This window comes from Clupea harengus, chromosome 2, assembly GCF_900700415.2.
Source record: "Clupea harengus chromosome 2, Ch_v2.0.2, whole genome shotgun sequence".
NCBI classification, from domain to species: domain Eukaryota; kingdom Metazoa; phylum Chordata; class Actinopteri; order Clupeiformes; family Clupeidae; genus Clupea; species Clupea harengus.
In genome coordinates, this window is record NC_045153.1 from 11,755,709 (window position 1) to 11,767,806 (window position 12,098).

General features: G+C 41.6%; 1 protein-coding gene across 1 annotated transcript; it reads right to left on the reverse strand.

The window, feature by feature from the left end:
* Nucleotides 1-371: 371 nt before the first annotated feature.
* Nucleotides 372-10,120, reverse strand: LOC116224069 (B- and T-lymphocyte attenuator-like). Its single transcript, XM_031582694.2, has 2 exons — nucleotides 9,923-10,120; nucleotides 372-718 (listed from the first exon to the last, which is right to left on the reverse strand). The coding sequence occupies exons 1-2, from the start codon at nucleotides 10,005-10,007 to the stop codon at nucleotides 384-386; spliced, it is 420 nt and encodes a 139-aa protein (XP_031438554.1). The 5' UTR covers nucleotides 10,008-10,120; the 3' UTR covers nucleotides 372-383.
* Nucleotides 10,121-12,098: the final 1,978 nt, after the last annotated feature.

Sequence of the window (12,098 nt, forward strand, 5' to 3'; positions counted from 1 at the left end):
TCAGCCAGTGATGTGCAGTTGTCTGCGTCCATCATTTTGCACCATGTGATAATGGGTGGCTCCTCACAGTATATCACAGGGCAGCTGAGTGTTAGGGTGCTCATCTCTGAAACCTTCCAAACAGTATCCCTCCTGACACGAACCACTGGGAAGCATGTATTGTCTAAAGGGGGAATTAATGGTTACAAATGATTATGTTCTACTGCACGGAATTTCACTGTGACAAAATGTAGGTGTGTGAGAAATGTTCCTTTCTCACTCAAACTAGGCAATGTGGTGTTAGAAAATTCAGCTTTACTCATTGGTTGTAGTCCACCACATGAACTAAATGTGATATATAATATATGCAAACATCACTCAAAACAGTAAAATACATAAAAACTTCACTTACCAGTGACATTAACAGTGATTGAATGTCCAGCAGTGCTGTCAAAAGCACCACATCTATATAAACCACTGTCGTACTTTGTTATCTTTTGGATCACCATATAGGATATAGTGAGATTTCCTTCAGTGTTGACTGGCACATGCTGCCATATTTTAACATTAGGATTTTCAGCCAGTGGTGTGCAGTTCTCCACGTCCACCAGTTTGCACCATGTGATAACAGGTTGCTTGTCACAGTATTTCACAGGGCAGCTGAGTTTTAGGGTGCTCATCTCTAGAACCTTCCAAACAGTATTCCTCTTGACACGAACCTCTGAGAAGCATGTATTGTCTAAAGGGGGAATTAATGGTTACAAATGATTATTGTAGCTCCCCCCGGTTCAATGACAACTTGCGAATTCTTTTGACAGGCAATTTATTGTATGTACAACATACATAAGGTCTTGCTTTGCCGTGAGAACTAAAAAGACATAAAACATATGAATTTACACACTACACAATGAAACATATAGCTAAACGTAATATAAATTGAAATGACATATACACATACCTCATTGGCCGCACAACCAAAGGGAGTAGGTGAAACTTGTTGTCATTTTCTTAGCTTTCTTTTAACCTTAAACTTTAACTTATTAACTATCAAAGCACTAATGATGCTGATGCTGTATGAGCATGCTACACAGGACTGCCGTGGCTGCCACCTGCTTGGTCAAATGTGTGCCACCAATTCAATTCCCCAGTGCAACACATTCCAATTCCTACACTTGCATTCAGCAATTACATAATGACAGTAATAATGGCAAATGTACATTACCTCAACAGTATGCTTAAACTAAAATAATCAAGAAAATGTGTTAATCAAAAATAATAAACACAAAAACTCTCTGGCAGTTACACTCCCACCAAATCACCTCTGATTTCCTTCAACTACTTCAAAATCAAACTCTTTCTCCTTTTCATAAACTTATCAAACCTTAACTATTTAGTTTATTATTATAACTAAGAACTACCCCAAGGTAAGGTGGAGACACGTAGCATGACTATCCGTCTGCTTCAATCAGTGTCACCGTCTTCTGAATGGGTCTTTCAAGGTGGAGTGGCTTTCTGATTGTTCGTTTGCCCTTTGAATCCAGTGTTGAATCTCCAATCAACAACTTCACTTTTCTTACATGTCCATCTGCTCCAGGATAAACGTCAATAACTCTTGCCAATTTCCACTGGTTACGTGGTGCAGTGTCATCTTTTACTATCACTACATCATCAATCTTTGCATTTCTGCATTTCTTATGCCATTTCTGCCTTTGTTGCAAATTTAGCAGATATTCCCTTTTCCATCGCGACCAGAATTCGTTGGTCAGGTACTGAACTCTGCGCCATCTTTTTCGCAGGTAAAGGTCTTCCTTAACAAACTTCCCAGGTGGTGGGAAGATCACTGATGACTTCATTGTCAAAATATGATTCGGTGTAAGGGGCTGTGGTCCAGATGGATCATTCAGATGTTCAGTAGTTAAGGGCCTGCTATTAACTATAGCCATGACTTCGTAGAGGTAGGTTCGTAAAGATGAACTGTCAAGTCTGCGTGATGACTGATCCAAAATGGATGTCAACACGCTTCGAATTGTCCTAATTTGCCTTTCCCAGACTCCACCCATGTGGCTTGCTGCTGGGGTGTTCATTACAAACTCGCAACCTAACTCCTTTACACATTCTTGATTCATGTCCTTCAACGCTTCAGTTAACTCATGCCTTGCACCGACAAAGTTAGTGCCTTGATCCGATCTAAGCTGACGAACTGGACCACGAATTGCGATGAAGGCACGTAGAGCATTGATGAATGCATCGGTACTTAGGTCATCCAGCATTTCTATGTGTATAGCGCGAGAGCACATACAGGTAAGTAACAGTCCATAACGCTTCATCTCCTTCCTTCCTTCTTTGACATAGAACGGCCCAAAGCAATCCATTCCGCAATAAACAAATGGTGGTGTTGCTTCCAAGCGTTCTGGAGGTAGGTTGGCCATTCTTTGTACCTCAACAGATCTTCTGAACTTTCTGCATTTTGTGCACTTATAGATGTAAGAGGACACCGCACTGCTGCCACCCACAATCCAGACACCATTTGATCTTAGCTCATTCAGAGTCATACCTCGACCCTGGTGTTGTATCTTTTCATGATAGTGCTTAATAAGTAAGACCGACACATGGCTCTTCCTGGGCAAGATGACTGGATGTTTCACATCTGGATGCAATGCAGCATGCTCCAAGCGTCCACCCACCCTGAGAACACCATGTTCGTCTAAGAATGGGTTTAATTTATGTAATCTGTTAGTCTTGTTTTTGGTACTAACTTCTTCATTTTGTTGCAGGCTTTGGATCTCTTCAGGAAAGGCGGATTCCTGCACCATTCGAATGATGGTAAGTTCTGCTTCTTTCCTTTCTTCCAGACTTGTTGCCTTACAGGTCTTTGGCTGTAAACCTTTGATTTCCTTGGCAAATCGTTTCAGCCTAGCGATAGCCTTTACAGCTCTTCCCCAGTCTGAAAACCTTTGGATACGGTCAATTAGCAGTGATTCTTCCTTGGCCTGAGTCTTAAAGACTTGGGCCTTCCGAAGCTCTGGATCGTCGATGGCAACTTCTCCCACCTTAGCATCTCTACTCTGAATCTTATTCTGCCATATAAACTTTGGACCAGTAAACCAATTGGAAGCGATTAGCTCTTTAGCCATAAGACCTCTGGAAGCATGATCTGCTGGATTGTCTTCCGAGCTCACATGGTTCCATTGCCTAGGGTTTGTGCTTTGCTTGATACGCTGTATGCGATTTGCCACGAACACGTGGAAACGTCGCGCCTCGTTATTAATGTACCCAAGTACCACTCTTGAGTCTGTCCAGAAGTATTCCTCTAGATCCTTGATCTCCAATTCTTTCTTAAGCAAGTCACTTGTTCGGACTGCTACAACAGCTGCTGTCAGTTCAAGCTTTGGGATTGTGGTGATCTTTGTAGGAGTGACCCTTGCCTTGCCCATGACCAACGAACAATGAACTTCACCCGATGCACTGGTCACCCTGAGGTAAGTGCATTCCCCATATCCTGTTACACTTGCGTCAGCAAAGTGATGGAGTTCATACCGTTGAACCTTCCCAAACGTATGTGGAACATGGCAGCGCGGGATTCTTATGTCAGCCAAATGTGGTAACTCCAAAAGCCAAGACTCCCATTGTGGTCGTAGATCATCAGGGAGTGGGTCATCCCAGCCGACTCTTTCGCGACACATCTGTTGCAGAACTTTCTTCCCCATAAGAACAAATGGAGCAATAAATCCAAGTGGGTCATAAATAGAAGCAACTGTTGACAAAATTCCTCTTCTAGAGAGTGGCTGTTCTTTGACAATTACTCTGAACTGGAAATGGTCTGATGTAACACACCATTGAACTCCAAGGGCTCTTTCAATGTGTGTTTCTCCCAAATCCATGTCCAAGTTATTGGCCCCAACAGCACATTCTTCCTTAGGAATTGATGCCATAACTTGCTGACTGTTAGATATGAACTTGTGCAACCGCAACTTGCCAGTACAACATAGTTGCCTCGCTTCTCTGACCAGCTGTATTGCTTCATCCACAGTTGATACACTTGTAAGTCCGTCATCAACATAGAAATTTCTTTCTATGAACTTCATGGAAGCTTCACTGAAGCGATCTTGACCTTGGGCTGCTATGTGCTTCAAGCCAAAGTTGGCACAGCCAGGTGATGATGCGGCCCCAAACAAGTGCACCCTCATCCTGTACACTGCAGGTTGAGCCTCGAGATTACCTTCGTCCCACCAGAGGAACCTCAGATAGTCTTGATCCTCTGCCTTGACGTGAAACTGATGAAACATACGCTCAATGTCGCACATTACAGCTATTGGAGCCATACGAAATCGGCAGAGGACACCAACTAAGGCATTGGTCAGTTCAGGACCAGTTAACAAGTAATCGTTCAGTGACATGTCTTGGAACCTTGCTGAAAAATCGAAGACAACTCGAATCTTTGTTGGTTTCTGGGGATGATACACGCCATGGTGTGGGATGTACCACACGGGTTGGTTGTTTAGCTCATCAATTGGGACCCTTTCAGCATCTCCGCGACTAATTGTTTCTGTCATGAATGCTACATAATCCTTGTAGTATTGTTCATCTCTCTTAAGTCGTTTTTCCAAGCATTTGAGACGATGAATAGCGCACCGCTTATTGTCTGGCAATTGTGGCTTGTCTTCCCTGAATGGCAGAGGCATTTCATAATGACTGTCGTCCTTCTGTCGAATACCATCCTCCATTATTTGCAAAAACCTCAGGTCGTCTTGCGAGATGTGATGGTCCTCTACTGATCTTTCATTGAAGTCTGACTCAAGCAATTTGAGTACATCTGGTGGTGTGACCAGCTCTTTAATTTGACTCTGACATATGTATCGTACTTCATTTGCAAGACTTTGACCAGAACTTGGTGTCACTTGTTTGACAACAATCCTATTACTTAGTCCGATAGCATCACCATTGTCAAAACAGGGATTGCTATAGCCAACTATGCTCCAGCCGAGGTCTGTTCTTTGAGCAAATGGCTGACCATCTTCCCCAGACACTACTTCTCTTGGTAAGAGTGCTTGTGGACAATTGTAACCTACAAGAAGGCCAATGTCGCAGGTCTGTTGAGGAGCAATCTTCTCTGCAATATGCTCCAAATGTGACCATGCTCTTGCAGTCTTGGGTGTGGGAATATGTGCCTTGTTAGCAGGGATGAAATCTCTTGAGTAGGTCACAGGGAGTGAAATTTTCTTTGGAGAGTAAAACCCTCTCACCTGCAGACCAGTCAATCTTTGACATGGTATGATTGTACTTCTTGAGGACATTGTGGACAATTTCAGTTGCACTGGTTTCTTTTCTGTGTTAAGAACATCTGCTACTTCTTGGAGCATGAAGGTCGTATCACTCTGGGTATCCAGAAGGGCATAAATCAATACTTCAGAATCTGGTTCACTTACTGTGGATAGCCACACTGGAATGATGGTAGAAGTATGAGTGCTCATAACGCCTTGTGTAACCTTGTTAGATGTTGCTTCAGTTGGAACCTCTTTACTTTCCTTCGATTTGTCCACTTCCTTTAATGGTTGTTTCCATTTCCCACGTTCATTTGAATCCTTAGATTGTCCTTCTTTTCTTTCTTTAACACGGTCCTCGTGTAGACAAGTTGGATGTTTCCTCTTACAGGTTTCACAGACACTTCTGCTTTCACAAGCCTTTGAGTGGTGGCCTGTCTTCAAACATCCAAAGCATAGCCTTGTAGTCTGTATAAACTTGACTCGTTCAGCAACAGCCTTTCCATAAATTTCCGGCACACATGGAGGTCATGCCCTAGCTTCTCACAAAAGATGCATTTTGTAACATCTGCCCTCCCACCAGTGCTACTTGCTAGCACCTTTGCACCAATACTCCTGATTTTTGAAGGTCTTGTCGTGTGACCTTCACTTGATTTTAGTGCATGCAGAGATGTCACTGGATTGCAGGCTATCTTGGCTTCCTTTGTGACAAACTCCACAAACTTACTGAAAGTAGGAAAAGCTTCAGTTTTTTCTTGTATTTCCACAACTCTTCGATTCCATCTTGACGTCAGCCAATCAGGAAGCTTTGAAAGAATCTTCTGATTTTCATTACAATCTCCAAGGATTTCTAGACTCTTAATTTGTGATGTTGCAGCTTCACAACTTCTTAGAAAATCTGCAAATTCACGGAGTTCACAGCTTTCCTTTGATCCTATATTTGGCCATGAGTTAAGCTTGTCCCTGAAGGCTTTAGCTATCACAAACGGGCTTCCATATCTTTCTTCAAGAATGCCCCATGCTGCATGGTAAGCTGACTCTGTTCCTAACAGGAAGTAGCTCTCAATGGCTGTCTTTGCTGGACCTCCGACATACTTGCGCAAGTAATAGATTTTCTCATTTACTTGTATTGCCTTTCTGTCTATCAATGTTTGAAATGACATTTTCCAGTCCCTGAACCTTAGTGGGTCTCCGCTGAACACCACTGGCTCTGGTATGGGGAGACGACTTGCACTGATGGACTCTGCTAGAGTTTTTATGAGAAGCATGGTGTCCTCATGATGTTTATCTGTTGCAGGTTGGACTGACTTTGCAGGCTGTGCTTGAGATAAATGCTGAGACGAAGACATCTTTGCAAGGGTTGGAGGTTTCTTTATCTTGGGATCAAAAGCTTGAAGCAGCTCCTTTATGTCAGAGTCTGAATCTTGATCATAAACCTCCATACGTGCCTTAGCAGCATTAAGTCGCTTAATTGTCTCCAAGCGTTCCAGCTCTCTACGTTTCACTTGCAGAGCTTTCTTTCTGGCAGCATTTTCTGCCTCTTGCTGTGCTACTCGTTCCCTGTTTTCAGCCTCAAGCTCTTCAAGCTCCTGTAGGTGGCGCTCTTCCTCTTCATGAATTTCTAAGGCTGCTTGAGTGGCCGCTACTTCGGCAGCAGCTTCTTGTTTCCTTAAAGAACACAGGCTTGCTCGCTTCGACCTTACACTCCCTGCAGACAGGAAGTCCGAATGTGATTGGCGAAAGCTTGACTTGGATTTGCGTGAGTCAGTATGTGACCGCAAAGCATTACGATTAGATAGGGGCCATTCCTCAGGCTGTCGGTGTTGACCCTCATCCATAACTTGTATGCAATTTATTAATGACTCCACAATTGTATTTGTGACTGACTCGCACGTGTCTGTTCTTCGACGAGTGTCATTATCAGGGGTAATGTGTTGACGTAATTCTTCATAGATACGTCTAAGGTCAGAGGATGAATTTGTAATTCCATCTATGAGCTCTTGTAAAATATCATTAGGTAGATCTGCTGTCAATGACTCTTTTGCAGCTTTAGCTTGAGACTTCCACTTTTCATAGAAAGATATGAATTGTTTTTTAAGTTTCTTAACGTTCTCTTCTGGGAGCTCTTTACCCTTATCGGTAAGTTTCCGGGTTCTTTCACTTTTTCTTGGTTCTTGTTGTGTATCACCAGTGTCTGATTTGTCATCAGCAGGTGCTACTTGTGTCTCAACACCTACCTGGGTTTCTATCTGCTGACCTGCACTTTCTACATTACAAGCTGAATGCTGTTCTTCCATTTTAATATTCTGTGTTTTATCTGACTTTGTTTAAATGAAAAAACTATATTAAATAAACTATTTGTTGCAATTACAAGTGTCTTCCTTCACACTCTTAAGTACAATATTTGAATCTATAGATTTAACACTAATGAACTCAACAGAATTCAACATAAGTTTAAATGAAAACTTTGTAAATTAGACTTCACTTTCAATAAATTACACTTGGCATTACAAGCTACATTAATAAACCATATGACAATGTAAAGTGATTTGCTTTCTTAATAAACTTAGATGCCTATAGTGGCAATGACTTAACCATTTACTTTAACTTAAATCAGAGTTGAACATCAATTCACAGTATAGAATAAGACCTATGCAAAACCTCAATACTTATGCAAATGACAAACTTCACACTTTAAAGTATCACTTAAATAGCAATTGCTAGGCTAATTCACTTGTTGACTTAAACCTAGCAATGCAAACGAACTTAAATGTCTTGTCTAGCAGTTGTGGCTAAGTCCACTTATTTGGCTTTAACTCAACAATGCTAATACACTTCGTTTATCATTTACCTCTTAGCCTATGTTAAAAGGTACATGCACAGTCTTATCTGATAGATGAAACGATGATCCAACTTGAAGGGTGCTTGCTTAAACCATGGAGCGTGGTCTTCTCCCAAACGAGATGAATCGCTGCTAGTTGGGCTACTCCAGCTTCATGCTAAGTAACTAGGTGAGTCATCAATTTTCCAACGAGACGGTCGAAGTGTTCCTGGAGGTGATGTTGACGTTGGGTCATCTACTTCAAGGACGATGTTCTTTCTCACCAGTAGCGACGAACAGGTTGAACATGCTGAACTTCACAGGCGAGGAGAAGGTGTCGTTCTCTTCTGGAACTGCTAACAGGCGAATCCTCACCGTCTAGCACGTTAGCACGATTCCCCCTCACTCACGCTTCTTCTCAGGTTCCGAAGACTCTCTCCCGCAGAGTTTCCTTGCAACTTCACTCAATCCTTGCGATGAGTTCTCACTGTAGCTCCCCCCGGTTCAATGACAACTTGCGAATTCTTTTGACAGGCAATTTATTGTATGTACAACATACATAAGGTCTTGCTTTGCCGTGAGAACTAAAAAGACATAAAACATATGAATTTACACACTACACAATGAAACATATAGCTAAACGTAATATAAATTGAAATGACATATACACATACCTCATTGGCCGCACAACCAAAGGGAGTAGGTGAAACTTGTTGTCATTTTCTTAGCTTTCTTTTAACCTTAAACTTTAACTTATTAACTATCAAAGCACTAATGATGCTGATGCTGTATGAGCATGCTACACAGGACTGCCGTGGCTGCCACCTGCTTGGTCAAATGTGTGCCACCAATTCAATTCCCCAGTGCAACACATTCCAATTCCTACACTTGCATTCAGCAATTACATAATGACAGTAATAATGGCAAATGTACATTACCTCAACAGTATGCTTAAACTAAAATAATCAAGAAAATGTGTTAATCAAAAATAATAAACACAAAAACTCTCTGGCAGTTACAATTATGTTCTAATGCACGGAATTTCACTGTTTTGTCAGCTGACAAATGTAGGTCTGTGAGAACTTTTCCTTTCTCCTTTGGTTGTAATCCACCATATGGATAATTTTCAGTTTTCACAATTGGCATCTACTGTGTTTGATCCTTTATTTAAGTAAAGTGCTTCTGAACACTTAGACCTCACCCTGATTGCAACGACTCCATCATTAGCATTTCACGCTTTAACGTTTAACTAAGATTAATGAAATGGAATCATTTATCAATGAAACGGAACAGACATAATAAAATACCTATTTTAAGTTAACCGTTTGTTCACGTTAACTCAACTGAATAATAATCCCTGGAGATTCAGGATGTACAGCATACCTCATTAGTTAATGTAAAAAAAACTTTTAACAGTATGTGATGTTATTTAAGATTTGTTTATCATAAATTCATGATTTGTTTATTGTTAATAACTATATCAACTAATTTGGAGATTTAACCGTATGGTTTTCAAATTTGACCATGATTGCGTGTGGCTTGCCTGAGGCAGGCAACTGTCAAAAGTCAAAATATGTCTTGGAAAATATTTATATATCTTGGAAATGAATCAGCCTAAAGGTTTTCATTTAGGAAGGAACAGTGACAACATGTACACACAACTATGCTTGCTACCATACTATACAAAGTAACAAAATAAAGATAAACTAACTGCTAAAGGTACGCACTGTAAATGTCAAACATACAGTTTGTTTAGGGAAAGTCCTGCAATGCTGGTTTTAATGAGAAATGAATTCATTATTCAAATTCTCCCAAGACGCACCGTATAGTAAACGTTAAGCAGTGGATATGTTCAACTCACCTTCAGCATTGCCATCAGGGCAGATGATGCACCATAGCAAGAGAGCCAACAGGGTCTTCATTGCCGGCTGTTCCTTCATCCTCATGATTAGCTGTTCACTAAATGTCCTTATAATATCACAATTCTACGTCTAGTTTAGGCTCGTTCAAGTGATATTATTGAATGTTGAAATGAATCACATTAGATAAAGACCTAGATAAAGATAAAGCCCACCCCTTTCTTTCTCTCCTGCCAACCAACCCCTTCCACAACCGTTTTTCGCTCGAATTGTTTCTCTCCCTCTCAGACCCATACTCACCACACACACACACACACACACACACAAACACACTCATACACACACACACATGTCGCAGTCCTTAGATAACCTGTATGAGCACATCACACATTGCATGCGCTGTGGTTTCCATTTTTTTTTTGTAAATCAAGTAAGGCTGAATTTGTCTTTAGAAGTTGACGTGAACATGGCCTAAATAAGACAGGAACCCACCCCTCTCACACTTTCTCTTGTTCGCTCTCTCTCTCACACACATTAACACGCACCTTTAGGCCTGAGTGCAGTCTATGGGCTGTGGTTTCCACTTCATCTTCTTCATCTTACAAAACTTTGGTTCGCTCTCGCCTATTCTCGTCAACAAATCACTCTCTCCTTCCCCGTCTCCTTTCTTTGCATGACTTCATAATGTGTTTGCAGTTGCTAAAATAGTTCCTAGCTTCCTCAGAATGACTTCTAAACAAACAAACTTGACTCTGGAGAGACTGCATGACAGATTCAAGGGACTAGACTCCCATCTGTGCCTTGAGTAAATGTGTTTCTGTTCAGCTCTGAAAGAGAAGTAATAAGGTATACTAGTCTGCATCCATTTTTACATCTAATGAAACCTAACGTCTCTCAATTTCAAATGCTTAAACAATTCACTCATAACGTGGCAGACCTTGAACTTGAGAAACTGATAAGGAGTGGTTTTGCTAATGTTTTAATTAATTTATTAGTTTACAGAATGGGGAGAGAAGGAGTTGTCGCCAAGCGGCAAGCAAGAGTTTTTAGTTTGCGTGTTGGGCACACAGCCTGGTGTGTAAAACATGTCGAGCTGTGTAGCTCTGTGGCTCTGTGGTTGCTGGTCTGCTCACTGGCACGAACACCTCCTGTGCCCACGGCTGCAGCATGGGGCCCAGTCAGGGACAGCGCAGCGCAATGCAGGAGGCTGATGCATGCATTGTGACATACTCTGTGTTCTAACCCGTCCTTGTTTTAAAGACAGGATGCACATCTGCATGTGTGAATATTGATGGAACTGAATACGGCTGTTTGTTGTGTCATACATGAACTAAGTGCCCACATTATTTTGTATGATATTTCCATTCTATTTTGTGTGTGTGAGAGAGATAGATAGAGACATAGAGAGAGAGAGAGAGAGAGAGAGAGAGAGAGAGAGAAAGTGTGTGTGTGTGTATGTGTGTGTATTTGAGTGTGTGTGTTAGTGTGGCTTGGGCCGCATATTTCTGTCTGAACCCGACCCGAGTCTGAGATAGTAATAACGGAGCCCGACCCGAACCCGACAATCATTCTGTTTTGATGTCTGAACCCGACCTGAGACCAACACAGTCAAAGAAAGCTGAAGCACTCAGTTTGTGTTTCCCTGTCACACATTCTTACAGCTTGTCTGTATACCCAGATTAGTCTACACTTGTGGGCAGCTTCTACATGGAAGTCAAAACCCGTTGTTTTATAAGCTGTATCGTTGGGTAGATTGTTTTAACATTCACATACATACACACACACACACACACACACACACACACACACACACACACACACACACATATATATATTAAAGAATGTCATCAGCAGTTGTTCACACATACATTTCTAGTGCAGACAGCAAGTATGGTTAACTAAATTGTTAACCAACAATAAGGTCAAGCAAGAATAGTTGAGCAAAATGACAAGTTCCACAGAAGACACATCCTTTATACATTTTGGTCTGAACCCAAACCCAACTGCCAGGCCCTGCAGCTATTCATCCTCTAGTGTGTGTGTGTGTGTGTGTGTGTGTGTGTGTGTTTCCACCACTATTATTTGGGGACTCAAAAGTGCCATCTTGTGGTGATGATATAGTGGTTACATGGATTCGAATAACTGGCTTAGTCGGACTGAAATCGAATTATCCGTTTC